A 17,107-nucleotide genomic window follows, 5' to 3' on the forward strand; every position below is an offset into this window, starting at 1 on the left:
ACACAACCTGCTCTGTTTGTTTAGTTTTAATTGTATGTATGTGACTTTAAGACTGACCACTAAGTACTAAATAACATTTAAGGTTTTTCTTCATGGGGAAGACTCTTCTTTCAATTTCAGCATTTCTGAGCCAACTGTAGTTATCTGCTTACATATGGCGCCTAGGGTCTACTTATTCTTTTTGTTTAATTTTTACTCTTTGGGGTTTAAAACAAGATCTCATTTATTTGAGGCAAGCACTCTACCAGTGAGCTAAACTTCTAACCTTATTTACAACAAATCCAATCATTGCGGCCCTAAAACACTGACAATAAGCCAAAGATTTAGCTTGATTTTCTAATCTTATTTCATTGTTCTTAAAAAATGTTGTTGTGCCATTAGAGTTAACAAGCCAACTTAAAATGAATAAACAAATACCAAAGAGAAACATTAACTAACAAATTACTACATACCTCCCATTTTATAATCATTTCCTTGGGTTGAGAAGCTTGAACTCTGATGTTATATGGATTCTTGTCTGGAGCTGAGAAATGACAAGCATGAAAATTATTCTTTTACTTCATAGTAATCAGTTGGTTAAATATCATACAACATACAACCCTTCAAAAGCCAAATAATTAAATATTTTAAAAATATTTATTAAATTCAATAGTTTCTAGGAAGATTTATGATAGCTTTGCAGAATAAATTTTATTATGAGGAGTTAGATAAGATTCTTAGGGTTCTATAATGACAATTTGGTAGAAAGTATATGATTTGCTATAGGTTATCTTAAAATTAAGCCTGTGAGTTAATATTTCAGGTTTGTTTTAAGAATTTCTTTCCAACTGTACTTGTCTGTCACAATTATTGATAGTATATGCTGTAAATATACGTCCATAGAAAAAAATGAATCTGAGCTTTATGTATCAATATCAACAAGTAACTTTTATAGATATCAAATGAAAGTAGCATGTAATACATGCATGAAATCTACTTATGTAGATACATTTTTTGGTAACATCCTCACAAGGACTTTAACACTGAATCCAGTATAAACTAAAAACATACAAGCACCAGATTCAAGTTTTACTTTCTGTTGCTGCTTCCTTAGTCAAAAATGTTGACCATGCCCCAGCACGCTTATCTTACTCAGGAAAAAGCAAATACTATATTATGACCATGATACTGCCTGATGCTAATGCCACCCTATATATTGTTTCTACACTGTCTCTGTTGGTGATTTATAAAATTGACCTGATAAAATTAGGTATCAAAACACATAAATTTTAAATTCATAAGAAAGTAACACTAGTACACAGTTTTAAATTTTTGAAGGATCTTTGTTTGAGCCAAGGGTGTTTCTTTGGGAATTCAATTCATTGTTTTCTCTACCTATTGAATTTCCATTTAGAATTTCTATGGTGAAATCTTCAAACATGATATTGATATTTATCCACTGAAAATTACTCAGAGTAGTATTTAATCACATACCATGCACCAATTCCAATCTCCTTTTCACTATCAAACAAATTCACAACTCTAAAATGAATGCACTTTTAACATTATACATTGCTAACTTATAAAACTTTTCAAATTATTTTGAGGAATATAAAATCTTACATTACATAATTGATCTTTGTTAATGCATCCAAAAACAATGATTTGGCCAACATAAAATATTTTGTTAGAAACCTGATGTTAGACCTTCCATACCTGCTGGTGGAGTTTCATGATGGTCTGATGGTTGACTGGGGTGACTTCTTCCGACTTCGTTTATAGCAGTGACCCTAAACTGATATCTCACATATGGAGCCAAAGGTAACACAACATCTGTTTCTTCTCCCTGGACTCTAGTTAGCTCTTCCCACTTTCCGGGTTCCTCTCTGTTCCCTTCAAATTCTACAATGTACTCTGAGGGAAGAACAGGAACCAGCCATTAGGACATATTGAGTCTTTTGAGGGTTTTATTAAAGTTTATTTGCAATATTAAAAGCTACTGTAAAAGAAAGAAAACTATATTGGAGGAGACAGAAGAGTAAAGTATTTTCTTGAAAGCTTAAAGTCTTGGGGTAATTTCCCAGAACCTACATAAAAACAAGTTGGTAGTATGTATTCGTATTCTAGTACAAGAAAGATGAAAATAATAAAATCTCTAAGGTTCCTAGGCAGCTAGCCTAGTCTACTTACCAAGTCACAGGCCATGAGACATCTTGTCTCAAAACTAAACAATTCCAAAAGGAAGCCAGTGCTTAAGAAAGGACACCTAAAAATAATTCTTGACCTAAATATACCTGTGTGCACATGCACACACAAACACACACACACATACACATGCACGGGTACACACACTTATACACATGCACACACCCACACATACTCACTTACACATACACACACAAACACACACACACACACACACACACAAGTGTTCATGTTCACATACACACACTCACATCTGTATGCACAAAAACTCACATACACCAAAACATACAGTAACAAAGTTGAAGCAAAGAGTAAGGTCATTTCCAGGAAAATGAGTTAATCTGGAGAAAACCATCTTAATTAAATCTCCGGAAGACAAAATTATTTGTCCATTTTCATGAGTGATTTTTAGATTTTATATAAACACATAATCATGAGCATACATGAAACATGAAAGTTGAATTACAGCTGTCAAGCTGGACAGGACATGCATACTAGCAGGAAAAAGGCAGTAGGAGGGAGAAGAGGGGATGTATGATCAAGATACAGAACATATTTGTGCAAAGACTTAGAACTATGTAAGTAATTAAGTGCAGTTTATAAGAGCATTTTCAGAAGGCTAATCCAGGGGCTGTAGAGATGGCTCAACAGTTGGCAGCACTTGCTGCTCTTACAGAAGAGCCAGGTTCAGTTTCCAGCACTCACACAGCAGCCCACAGGCACCTGGAACTCTAGTTCCAGGACATACAGTGTTCTCTTCTTACCTCTACAAATACTGCACTTATGGGCTGCACAGACAAACAAGCAGATAAACACACATGCATAAGATAATGATAGTACATAAATCCAATTGATTGTGCAATTTACTATCTGTTATGTAATCAAAAATCACCATCAAAATCATCTCCTACCGCTGATTTTGCTGTTGTGGTTATCTCCTGCTTCCCAGGACAGTCGGACACTCCTGTTTTGTCTTTCTGAGAGGAGGAGGTTTGCTGGAGGATCAGGAGCACCTAATCGGTAATGAAAGAGAGCTGTAACAGGACAGCAAAAAGCTTACAGGAGCAATAACGGTGTCAGAGCAGAGATGGTTCCAAGGGACAGGCACCAAGTTTTTCGGAGGTTTTACAGATCATTTGTCAACAATCAAGTTCTGCTTCCTGAGATGACTTAATACTCAAAGCGTCCAGTGTGTCTATAAATCCTTTGTTAAAGAAAACACTTGTATGATGGTAATAATGTCTATTTATACACTTAGGCTTCTTTAACCTTCACACGAAGCACTTTTATCTGTATTATCATCTGGTGACAGTATTTGTGTCTCTTGGGCAGTGGCTCAAAGAGAAGCTGGGCCTTTGAAATATTTGAGTTTTCATCAGTGATTCACAAAAATAACATTAAAATAATCTTTCAAGAAACTACCTGAGAATTTGTCTAAGCTCGGCTGTGCATGACCTGCTGCCACTGGGTTTCTTTATAAATTAACATGATCTTAATACTTGGGGCAGAAACAAAAGACAGCAATGAAGAAACTGGAGATTGCTGTTTTCTTGCCCTGATTTCCAAGGTCAGAGACATTTACAGGTTTCCTTCCTTTCTGTGATCACAAGCTATACACATTCCAGCAACTCGAGAGCTTCTAGTTTGTCCTTCCTTCCTTTCTTCCTTCCTTCCTTCCTTCTTTCCTACCTTCCTTTCTTCCTTTCTTCTTTCCTTCCCTTCCTCCCTCTTTTTTCCTTTCCCCTTTCCTCTTTTTCTCTCTTCTCCTTTCCTCTTTCCTGTCTTATCCTTTTCCTTTCTTCTCCTTTTTTCTTCATTCTTCTTTTCCTCTCTTTTCCTTTTCCTCTCTTTCCCTTTCTTCATTTTCCCCTTTCTCCCATTCCTCCATTCTCTGCTTTTCCCCCTTTTCCCCTTCCCCCTCCCCATTTCTCTTTTTCTTCTCCTTCCCTCTTCCCCTCTTCCCCTCATTCCTCTTCCTTTTCTTTCATTTCCTTTTTTCTTTCCTTTCCTTTTTTCCTTTTTCCTTTTCCTTCTTCATTTTTCCGTTCATTTTTCTTGCTTCCTTTTATCTTTCTCTCTTCTTTCTTTCATTCATTCTTTCTTTTTTCTTTCTTTCTTTTTTCTTTCTTTCTTTCTTTCCCAAATGCTGCCCTCCTTCCTGTTCCTTCCTCAAAGAGTTTTTCCCCTCCTCCTCCCCTCCCCTTCACCTTTGAGAAGGTACCCAACCGTCAGTGGTATCCAGGGACCCTAGTGCATCAAGTCTCTGTAGAATTAGGCACATCCTCTCCTACTGAGGCCAGACATTGCAACCCTCTGCTACATATGTGTCAGGGGCCCCAGACCAGCCTGTCTGTCATCTTCGGTTGAACTTCTGTTTCAAATGTGCTCCTTTCCATACCTATTCCTATTGACCATGGTAGGTTTCAAAAGACCATGTCTGGCTGGCAGGGCATTAGAATTGTCTGAAGAGTGACAGTTAGCAATAAATTTTATCCGTTCTCCTTATTTCTGGCTTACTGAAGTGGAGATGCCCAGAATGTGCACTTGCAAAGTTATTGGCAATGTGATAATTATGCATGAGCAAATTTAGGAGATATGACGGGTCTCTAGTGGATCACTAATTTCCTCCAGATCATCCTGAACTAACTGCTAGCTGCTTCTCCTCTTTAGGACTAAAGGATTTTTCAGAGAAGAAATGTCTTATTAATCTTTATATTGTTATTAGTGTATTGCACATAAGTGTTTTATGACTAAATGAGAAAGTAAAAACTATAGTTGCTTCAATTATACCAATAATTATCCTATGAAATTAATAAAAATAATATCCTATGGCTTTATGCAATCAAGACAGGGGCAGTGAGCTTTACATGGCTATTCTGCAATTTATATTATTTTTTTTACTTCTAATTAATTGTAGTCAGTTTTACATATATTAACAGCATTTGTAAAATGTTGGATGAATCGTTGAATTGGATGAATGAAATTTATGGATGAATGGAAAATATGGTATTTTCCATGGTAAAAAGTAAACCAGGCTTCATCTGAGATGAAAATCCAATTTCTTGGAACATTATCACACAGACCCAGAAGAGCAGAGAGAGGGCTGTACGAACCAATTCTCAAAGTATTTCTATGTTAAGTCTTCTGTAAATAATTTCTAAGTAAGTTTGTGTCTATGTTTTAAAAATAGTTATCCAGGACAAAATATTTTAGAACCTATGTCTGTATCCAAAATCATTTTATGTCCAATTATTGATGTTTTAATTAGATATTAACAATAAAAACTTATAATTTAAAACCAATGAATCAGTTTTAAAAATATATCTTATCTTACCTAAACATTTAAATATTACAATAGTTTTTGCAGGTTAACGTGTATATAAAATTATATCATAGTCATTGTTTAAATTATTGAAATTTCATGGTGCTAGAAAATGAAGGACAATTCATAAGGGTGAATCTTAAAATTTGCAAGGAAACACAGAAGTTGGGTACCAACCAGCAGAAATCCAATCCTTTATTGCTGCCATCACTCAAAATACGGAGGTGCAAAGCTCATGTGTCTGGGTTCCCTCTATTAATGGGACCTGAATGCAGCCTCATTACCACAGGTTCTGCTTCTATATCTGGCAGATACTGTTGGAGTAGTTACTGAAAGATTCAATATTTCCATTTGCAGAATCCTAAAGAGGCTCACTCACATAGAACTAAACATTCTAACCACTGAGCCAAATCTATACCTGCTACCATGTAGGCTGCACTTAGTTGAACTCATGTTAGTAGCTTTGGCTTCAATAGAAGGACTCCAGTATCAGCTTACTCACTCTTCCAAGATAGAAACTGTTAAGATATCTGTAGTGGGTGACGTCTCAGATAAGATTTAGCTCATGACACTAGGAAATGTCAAAAGGTATTAACAGGAACTCCTTCTCAAAGACATGTGGGAAGACTGTCCAGAGCCTGTTTTTGATGAAGACTTGGAATACTAGTGGTAGGAGAATCCCTTCAGAAGGACTTGTGTCGGCAAAGCTTTTGTGGAGGAACTGTGACTTTGGCGGTGTGACTCAGCAAGCCTGCACAACATGGAAGAATGGCCATGAACACACTCCACAGTATCAGAGTGTCATATCTGTAGGATCAAATGAAAGCTACAACATAATGGTTTGCTGGTGCTTTCTTCACAGGGCAGGCTTGCAGGTCTAAGAGCTGGGGCAGGGGGAGATTCAGTGGAGAAAGACAATGGAAATGCAGCCAGCAGATGGTTTTCGTGCTACACATGCAGGTGATTTCAGGGCTAACTGCACTGGCAGCAGCAGTGAAGTGTGTACACTCTTCCAATTACTGCTTCCAAAACTTCAAACATATTCCTTTAAAGAATACTTGATGTCCGCACTAAACTTCACGGGACCCTCAGAGCTCAGAGACGTTTCTGGTATAGAACTTGAACTTCAAGCATCCACCACTGAACACTCCCATTCCCCAGTCTTTCGCTGAGCCCACCTTCTCTGAACACTAGGAACAGGTATATTGAGACCCTTGGTTGTCTTTCCACTGTGAGCATCCTTTCTCTCTTGATGCTATTAGCAAACATCCCACGAAGGGAAAAGAAATTATGAATTCATTTTTTATACGAGAAGAGTAGAAATAATTTGAAAGTGAAGTCCTTTAAACAATGATGACAGTAAATTCACTAATATGAGCAGAGGCTTCAGGGACCACTGACTTTAATGCCCAGGAAGAAGGGAAGTTAAGCCTCACAGGAAGAAGCATAAGTAGAGATCTCCTTCTCCTTCGATTGTTTTCACTTACCAAGAACGGTTACTTGAGTTTTTTCCGAAGTACTATCAAGAGCAGTTTGAGCAGAGCAGGAGTAAACACCCTGATCTTCTACTGAGATGTTAGATATGGTCAGATTAGCTCCGTCAATCACTATTCTGTTGCGGGGAAAAGGGAGGAGGCAAACACAAAGCACATGATGAGGGTAAGAACAGCTGCAAAGACAGAAATACAGTCCATTAACAACACACGATGCCATCTCCTTCATAGAAACCGATTTAACAAAGTGATGAAACCATTTCATACCCTACAGATGTTACTGGAGAAGGATGCCGATGAAGACTGAGAATAAAGTCTTACAGTGCGCACACATGACTACGCGGTATTAAATGGGATCACAATTTCCAAAATTACAAAATTGAACCATCTGTCACCCATGGGCTGTGGAGGCACTCTGGGCTGACTGCCATAGCTTAGAAGCACACCCAGGTAATGGAGCTAGGATGTGCTAACAGAACTCTTATGATGTAAGCAGGGAACCTTATACAGAAACAAGGAGGATGCTTATGAGAAAAGAAGATTCTAGAACCCTACACAATTCCACAGAACCGGAATATTATAGTGGAGTCAGACAATGTCCTTTTTCATATTTGCCTTTCATCTAAAAGTTAGCTTCCAAGATATATAATAATTAAAGCATTTAATGTGTTTGAACACTAGGTGGCAGTCCTGTACTTCATTCCTCAAATTATTTCAATTAAAACTCAGTTGTATATTTTGCCAGTTTACAATAGTTTGCTACACAAAATAAATCCTTTATCAATTTTAAAATCTATACTTATATAGATCTTATCAACAAGAATCTTCACAATTTTTACATTAAGTTTCATTATATTTAAAATATATTCAAGGTAATATGTATAATAATATACATAATGCTTTCTTTGTGTAAACGGTAAGAGTCCTCCATAAATGAAAATTTTAATACTAAAGTAAAATCAGAAAAATTTGAAGAATAGATGACAAAATTAAATCATATGTGACTGCCTTTTGACTGGAGGTGGTGCCCCCTCATTCTTACATCAATTCGTATAATAAAAAGTTGTCAGCCAGCACTACTAGCTGTTGACAGGAAAGAATTACACTATAATAACTCAGGGGACACAGCTGAAACTAATGCCTTCACATTATGTGATGACATATGTGCAAACACAGAGATACTATCAAAAAGGCCAACACAGTCATGAAAGGAACTAACTCAAGAAATATTGAATGGTTCAAAAGGAATAGTGAACAATGATTTGTTTCCTATATTTTCTAAGGTCATCAGATCTCAATTCACAATAATCTTAGGCTCCAACTTTTATTCCTTCTCATCAAGTCACATTATAAAAAGTGGTGGTTGAAAGAGGCAGACAGTGGGAGGATACCAGTCCATTGAGTACCAGTCTTGGAATGTGAGTATCACTAACTTGGAGTCCATTCTTTTAACCAAGACTCTGCTGTGCTCTCATCTAAGGAGGGCTCGTGCAATTTCTAGACCTTCAGAGTTACTATGTGACTTCAGATGAGTTTTTACTTCAGAAATGATCACTTCCTATCTCTCACTCAAAGTCAATACAAGAAGAAGCAGAACTGACCTTCCTGTGATTTAAAAGAACAAGCAGGATTTCGGACTCTTTTGATTCTATTGGATTCTATTGATCCCTTTGCTCTTTGATGCATTTAACTCCTGTGATTCTCAACCCTCACTCAAGCTTTCTTCTATCTTATACATTATATTCTCTCCATCTCATATTCAGGATACTCAGAACCTTCAGCCTTTGCATACTTGAGTTTTACATTCACAGATTTAACCAATTAGAGATGAATAGTATGTTTTAAACTTGCATCTGTACTGAACTGTACATTTTTCTTGTCATTATTCTCTAAATCACACTGTATAATGACTATTTTATGAGCAATCACACTAGATTGAGTATTAAAAGTAATGAGTGCATCTTACATCAAAAATAAAAGCATGCAATTTAAACAGAATGCTCTTTTATAGAACATAATTTACCACACAGATTTGGTATCTGCATAGGATTCTGCAAACTATACCTCCAAACAGGCCAGCTAATGTTGACAATACCTTATAACAGAATGACTGCCAGTCATAATTGGGGGGTTTATGGGTGAGAAGGATTCATGTGATACTGACAGGTAGAAGAACTGAATGGCCATTGACTTTCAGGAAGAAGTATGAACCATATATCTGATAGACAATAGGGTACCAGCAATTGGTCTCTCCTATAGCATCATAGGAGCAGGCTTTCTGGGGAGTACACACTTTTTCAGATACTTGGCTGACAGACTAATGCTCATGAGTAAGAACCCCAAACAACAACAGTTAGCAACATCCTTGACAACTTGATCTTCCAGTCCCAATGGTTCAGGATACTTCTAACCCTATGTAGTTAATCTGCATCTCACACCTGGCTTCTGTTCTCTGCACTGAGGAGGAAACCATGCTTTATAAACACTGGAGAGATGGCTCTTTGTTTATAAAGTAGTTAAAGAGCACTGACTGTTCTTCCAGAGGTCCTGAGATCAAATCCCAGCAGCCACATGGTGGCCCACAGCCATCTGCAATGGGATCTGATGCCTTCTTTTGGTGTGTCTGAAAATGCTACAATGTATTAATATGAATAAAATAAATAAATCTTTTTAAAAGATTAAGGAGCAAAACCAAGAAGAAAAACATAAAACAAAAAACCAACCAAAAAACAAAAATAAAACTAGTATTTTAAACCCCTTATCCTGACATTAAAAAATAAACTGAATGATATATATATATATATATATATATATATACTTTACTGCAGTGTGGATAATTTTAGGGCTATTTTTTAATGTAGGCTGTTTCTCTCTCTCCCTCTCTCTCTCTCTCTCTCTCTCTCTCTCTCTCTCTCTCTCCCTCCCTCCCTCCCTCCCTCCCTCCCTCTCTCTCTCTTTGTGTCTCTCTCTCTTACACAAACACACACACACAGACACACACACACACACACACACACACAGACACACACACAGAGACACACATACACAGAGACACACACACAGACACACACACAGACACACACACAGACACACACACACACACAGACACACACACATAGCAGTGTGCTTACCGGCCATCTTCTGTACCATTCATCTCAAAAGCTTCTCCATCTTTACTCCAGGACAACTTTAAACTGTGTTTCAAATGTGAGTCACACTGGCTTTCGCAGTATAGTTCAAGCATATGCGATTTGGGGATTCGAGGATTCTTAGGGGAAAGTCTGACCTTTGTAGCATCTGTATATTTTTTCAGTAAGAGAGAGAGAGAGGGAGAGAGAGAGAGAGAGAGAGAGAGAGAGAGAGAGAGAGAGAGAGAGAGAGAGACAGAGAGAGAGACAGAGAGAGAGACAGAGAGAGAGAGAGAGAGAGAGAGAGAGAGACAGAGACAGAGAGACAGAGAGAGAGAGAGAGAAATTAGTCAGAACTAAAGAGCACAGCACGCACTGTAATTAAATGTCTGCAGCCCAACCAACCAAAGTTGTCATTCACACGTGATGTGTCCTACAGCTGTATCTAACATTGAACCTGAGAAAACTTAAGTATATGCACTAACTTATAAGTTAGAAATGTTTCCTGCTACTGTTTGCTAATGCAAACAACTAAAGTATCAGTTAACAAATGTTTTCAGAATTCAAAAGTTATAAATTTCTCATTTTTCAGTGTCCACATATACAACCATGTTACAAGAGAAATAGCAAGTTAGTCAATATTCTATTCTTCTTAATTTAGAAATCTGAGCTAAAATGGGGAAGTCCTTGCATACTTGTACTAACCACACAAAATTGGGGAATTGAGGAGTAAGTCCTGGAAAGGGCTTCCCTACTCAGAAGTGTTTCAAGAGCTTACAAGGGATTATATTATAAACATTTATTATTTACTTGTGGAGTTTCTTGGTGAATGAGTCAGGGAGCATGATTTAGGGCAGAAGCAATTACTACTATCAAAACTGTAAAGCTCTAAGACTAATGAGTATGAAAATAAAAGTGTGACAGCCAAACCCATCAGAGGCTTCCCAGGCCTTCACTGAGGAGGAAAGGCTGCTTGGCAAGATTGTTTATGTTTCTGGTGGAAAGAGAACAAGGCAGCCCAGGTTGTCAAGATGCATTTTGTCTAAGATCAAATTTCTATGATTTTGTTAAATGCTCGGACAGAAACCGATACTTGTTAACATCTCAAGTTTTCTATTGGAATAAAACAGAATGACAATAATATATACCAAAACAGATATTTCTCAACCTCACTCCCACTAAGGATACATAGCAACATGCTAAGCAGGCCCAAAGCCACGAATATCACATGTCGCCATACCAGCCGTAGTCTTTGACACAAAATGCAAGGGGGGGCTTTTGAGAAATGATCCAAGAAACTTCACCATGTGCTCACACTTAAATGACACTATCTTACCCCAGGACACAAGAGGCAACTGAACCCCCATGAGATGTCATGACAACAAAAGAAAAACAATAGTACTTCTAATATCCAAGTTCGCGGTGATGACGGCTTTCCCCATGGTGTTGTCTACCCAACAGGAGTATGACCCTGCATCTTCCTCCGTAGTTCTGGAGATCTCCAGTGTGCCATTTTCGTGTGTACGGTACCGACCACCTTCAAGGGGATGTGTCTCATCAGCCACTTCCCTGGGGGTTGGAGACATGAGTCATTTATGCTAAGGACACAATGTTTGTAGCTTCAGATGTTGCTCACTGACATCACCCAGAATTGCATGTTTCTTGCATGCTTGATAGACCTCTGAACTGTTCCTGTGGAGACTAAGTTCTCTCTTAGACCTGTCTGGACGTATATCAGAGCTGGCTGACAGACTATAACTAAAGGGAGCCCAATTCTCCCCTTATGCTGTTGCCTTTGTCTGTCTAGTAACTCCTAGCACAACTTTACATGTGTCCTCCGAGCTTACTAAATATTTCCTGGCTTATTTATAGTGAACTTTTTCATTAATGATTGCTCTGGGCTAGCAAACGGGAGAGCTAGTAATTGAAACAGATAATGAACCTTCCTAACCTCCTGCTGTCCTAAGGGAACATTGGTCATTCAGAAATATTATAAGCCAGGAGGTCTGGCCTCTCCTGTGGACATGTATTACACTTACCCTATCAACCTCAGGCTCATTTTCCTCCACACTCATCTATTCTCCAAGCTTTTCCTGTCACTGTCTGATTAACCCTGTGCATTTCACAGTAAGTGATGGCTCTCCAGTTCAGAGGATAAATGGGCTGCTGGCACCATTTCTTACAAAGTGGGGACTAAGCTGAGAATGGTGTGGGACTTGCCTCAGATGTAAAATTTACAAGCATTTCAGAAATCAAACAATATTTTAATCAAATATTAAAATCAAATAATAATGGACAAAATATCACAGTTTGGTCGACAAGTTGTAACTTTGAATTTCTACAGCCTGACCTCACGACTTCTGTCCCGTAAATTGTGAGAGCATTGATTTCACCTAAACTAACCAAATTTTACCAGTAAAGCAACTAACACAGCAGATGCTTATGGTGATATATTTAGATTAAACAACAAGGATATTTTCAAGGTCAAAATGAATGTCTTAAGTCTTAAGCATGTTTGTAATTGAATATAGGTAAAGATAAACAGCCCAGAGGCCATAGCAACCCATAGACAGACCCATCACAGACAAAACAAAGCAATCTCTAAAATCGTCATAGGAATCATTTTCATCCCCCCCCACACACACTTTTTTTTTTTTTTTAATGAACACAAATGGCTCTGTAAAGTTCTTCATGTGAAAAAAAATCCTATATTTTTCTGGCCATCTCTTTTAGGATAGATGAGTAGTTCATTTTTTTTTTCCTTATTTCTCCGAGGCATTGGCTCTCTGTGGCAACACAGATGCAGTTCAGGCTGCCTAACGATGGCTCAAGAATCCCTCACATCCATTCCCTTAAAACAACAGTAAGCATCTTACCAGACCACTGTGGCCTTGGGTGAGGCAAAGTACTCGCAGTGTAAGAAAGCACTGGACCCAACCACGGTTGCATAATTTTCTTCATTCTTAGTTTGTATCAGCGGGACAACATCTAGTCAAAAATAACAAAAATGAGTTTTAAACCTTTCTGCAAGCTTTAGGTACAGAGGATATTTTCTGTGTCCTTAGCATATTCATAAGAATTGAAGACTGCTGAACATTTCTGTGCATCTTCCTGAATTTCAATATTATACAAAATCAGCACATTCCGAGAGTGTAATTTCAGTATTAGATCCAATGTCTATAAATAAAATGAATGATGCTTTGATTTTCTTCCTTATATTTTTGTGTCTAAAATTCAGTTGGTACTTTAAACTGGATAAATAGCCCAGTCACTGAAGAACTTGATATACAAGTATCAGTTTATTCCCTGAAACCTGTTCAAAAAAATGCATTAAGCTCGTAATCTTGCCAGTGGTGATTAAAAAACACCTGAATCCCTGAGACTCACTGCAAACAATAGAAGAATACTTGATAAATTTCAGGCTGTGGACGGCAAAGTCTCAAAAATAAGATACTGTTAGCATTCCTTCTAGGCTCTTCCCAAGAAGTTCCTGGCAATAGCCAGGTAGACCTGGCTTACTATAAAAGGGGTTGTTTGGCTTCTCCCTCTCTGTGCCCCTTTTCTCTGGGACTCGCCTCTCTTTCGACCCCTTTCTTGCTCTCTCCTCTTCCCCCTCCTTACTTTCTCTTCACCTGCTCCTGGCCAGCTTCTCCTGTCTTCCACTCCCCTCTCCTCCTCTCCTCTCCTCCCCTCTCTTCTTCTTTCCTCTACTCTCCTCCCCTCTCCTCTTTTCTCCTCTCCTCTCCTCCTCTCTCTTCTCCTCCCTCTTTCTTTCTTTTCCTCTTCACTCTTTCTTTCTTTTCCTCTCAATCTCTCTCTCCCCCTCCTTTCTCCCCTCCCCCATCTCTTTTCTCAGACACAGTGTCAACTCCCTATCTAACTCTCTACCCCATGTCCCTGGCATGGGCCCACTGAGACAACCCTCCCACTGCACCTCACTGCTCTTTTTCAAACATATCCCGCCCCCCCCTTTATTTTATAAAACACAACATATAATACCTGAAGAATGATACTTGAGGTTGTCCCCTGGACTCCCCATGAACACAAACACCCGAAATCCCACACTGGATCTAACCAACCCCCCATCCCCTAAAAAGACAGGTACATGTGACTAAACTGAGACATTTCCTTCAGAAAACAACCAAAGAAGCCACTATTCAGGTATACTCACCTACAACATCAATATTGGCACTGGCAAGAATGGTTCCGTGAACATTTGAGGCCTCACACTGATATACAGCAGTATGATTTGGCTGTAAGTTTGTGAAACTGATTTCCCTGGGGAACATAACGTCACCAGGAAATGGATGATCTGAAAGAGAAGAGGGGATGTCAGTATGACAAAGGACAGAATATAAAATATTTATGAACCATTTATAAGCTGTGTCACACAGTATCTATATTTTAAGACCAATTTAGGGTGAACAATAGTTCACTGGTATCATTTTGACATTTGGCTCAAATCTATTGGGGTGACTTCTCAGACCCTTTTGCGTTTGTCACATTTTTTCAGGTGATTCTTTCAAATAAATACGAAAACCCGTGTTGTCTGACTGCCTGTCTGTGTCTCTGACCATAATAAGATTGGTGGTGACCTGTCTGATATCTGGGTCCTACTGTGAGCTGACTCACACTTCATCCTCTGCCTTCATATTAACCAGTGAGAGGAAAACAATAGGCTGTAACTGGGCCCCATTTCTCTCTTAGCAATGTTTCCCCCCCTGGTTCGAACTCCCAGTTTTCTACTGCTTTGGATCTACACTATTATTTTGTGTGCTTTGCATTATCATTTAGCCATTTTGAGTAGGTAATTCACAAGGTGCAATACTTCTTCCTCCTTCTCTCCCTCCTCCTCTTTTTCATCAGGGTAATTGTCATATGGCAATTTAACAATGAAATCTATAGCCTACCTTCTTCCTTTCTATAATGATCTCTTTTTTTGTTTGTTTGTTTGTTTTTGTTTTTCCTCAGTGGTATCTGGTTACCCTGGTGGATTTTTACTCACATTTGAAGATTTGGAGCTAGTGACAACAGAGGAGACATGAGTGAAGTCTGTCTTTCTGGGTCAGGGTTATTTTGCTAAATATCAGATTTTCTAGCTACATCATGTACCCACAAGTTTCATATTTCATTTTATTTACAGATTAATACTATTCCATGGCATATAGTGGCATCATCTATGTAATAGCTGAACTACATGAATACATTTAGGTTGTTTCCATTTTCAATCTCTTTGTGACTAGAGATCAATTCTAAAAACATCGTACTCACTCAGGGAACAGATTCGGCATCCTATGATAGCATTTCTTCTAGGTTCCACCCCACAGTCACCTGTCATCAACCAGGTGTGTCTGACTCACCATAAAAGGGGATGCTTGCCCTCTCCTCACTCTTGCTCTCTTACCCTCTTCACCCTCCCCTTCTTTCTCCAGGTGCTCATAGCCCAGCCACTACTACTCTTCCCCCCCCAACCTGCTCTGCTTTCTCTGTTGTACTACCCTCTCAACTCCCCTCCTCATTTCTAAATAAAATCTATTCTATACTATATATACGACAGGGGGTAGAGATATCTCATCATGGGCACGCAGAAGCAACCCCTTCCCCCTACCCCCTGCAGCACTATACTGCACATCTAGCAAACATATCCCTGGCTTTTTTTTTCTTTTTTATTAAACACACAGCTTACATGCTTAGAGTTTGTGTGTGTGTGTGTGTGTGTGTGTGTGTGTGTGTATGTGTTTAATGGCTAAAACCTAATGTCTAAAGAACAATAATAACTAAAACAGCCTTGAATTTAGGGGGAGGGGACAATAAAAATTAAAAGGAAATTATCTAATTATGTTTTAAATATGCTACTATTTTTCCTGAAATTATCTTTTGGGAAAATTTTGGAGCACCTAAAATTTTAGTCCACTTATTAAGAGCCAAAGAATTACACTGGATGGCCCACACATTTTATTATTGTCTCTGTTCAAAACCTACAACATAAGCAGTTACAAATCTTTGTAAACATCAACTTCAAAATAAAAATAAATATCCAAGAGCATCTGCCTCTCAATCCCAAACATTTGCTATGGCACAACAGAAAGGTAGTAGGAACAAAAATAATTTGGGGCTAGAATTGTTGAGAGGAGGGACCACAAACAAAAAAATTTAGTTTAAAACCCATCAATAAATAATTTGTTTTTCCTTGTATTTCCACCATACAAAATAACAACTAAGTTTGAACTTTTTGTTTGGAAAGACAGGAACTCTTTAGAGTGGCTAAGTTTTTGTGGAAACATCTGAAATAAGGAAAATAAGGTGATGTTGGATGATATTTTATTCATCGTCATTCTCTGCCAGTAGGCATAAAAAATAGGTTCTGAAAGTCACTCACAGAACTCTCTGTGTGCTTCACCTACAAAAAACAAAAAACAAAAAACACCCCAAAACAAACAAATAAAAAGCAAACCACTCAGATGTAGGTAAGCCTAGGGACTTTGAGATAGAGAAGTTATGCTCTTGTCTTGTCTAAGTTGGCTCAGTGTAACTCCACTGTGTTGTGAAGATCTGAAACTCTTATCAGGTTATAAAAATAGAACAATGTTATGATGAGGAAACGGTCATGGTTATGATGATGTAATCCATAAAGATGGAGACAAAAAGTGATGGGTGAAGAATGTGGGCAGCCTGTAACAACTGACAAGGCCATGGAGATTGAAACTAGGAGAGTGCCAAAGGAGGAGAGGGAAAGAAACAGCCTTTGACTTCATTCAAGCGAGTCTTGCACTGACCCTCTCTACCTTACAGAATTATATGACAACAAAATTGCACAGGCTCAAGCAACCAAATTTTTGGTAACTTTATTATAATAACACCAGAAAGCCAATGCAAAATTTGAAGATAATTTATCTCCTACTTCTTTAGGATTAACATGATGGATAGACTTCTAAGTTCTTTATGACCAACCACAAAGGACACTGTAAGTGGTTGAATCA

The 17,107-nt window shown here is 38.2% G+C and overlaps 1 protein-coding gene across 3 annotated transcripts in view; it reads right to left on the reverse strand.

Annotated features, from left to right (window-relative positions):
* The window catches only part of CHL1 (cell adhesion molecule L1 like), a gene marked incomplete at both ends in the record, with an annotated part of 83,898 nt that overhangs the window by 23,595 nt on the left and 43,196 nt on the right, over positions 1 to 17,107 (reverse strand). For all 3 annotated transcript variants that reach the window (XM_080914183.1, XM_080914184.1, XM_080914182.1), the window contains 8 exons: positions 453 to 523; positions 1,696 to 1,893; positions 3,096 to 3,197; positions 6,994 to 7,118; positions 10,131 to 10,296; positions 11,530 to 11,696; positions 13,004 to 13,115; positions 14,299 to 14,439. In XM_080914183.1, coding sequence (XP_080770309.1) covers positions 453 to 523; positions 1,696 to 1,893; positions 3,096 to 3,197; positions 6,994 to 7,118; positions 10,131 to 10,296; positions 11,530 to 11,696; positions 13,004 to 13,115; positions 14,299 to 14,439 — 1,082 coding nt within the window. The remainder of the gene's footprint in view (positions 1 to 452; positions 524 to 1,695; positions 1,894 to 3,095; positions 3,198 to 6,993; positions 7,119 to 10,130; positions 10,297 to 11,529; positions 11,697 to 13,003; positions 13,116 to 14,298; positions 14,440 to 17,107) is intronic.

Source organism: Micromys minutus (genome assembly GCF_963924665.1).
Source record: "Micromys minutus genome assembly, chromosome: 3".
Lineage (NCBI taxonomy): Eukaryota > Metazoa > Chordata > Mammalia > Rodentia > Muridae > Micromys > Micromys minutus.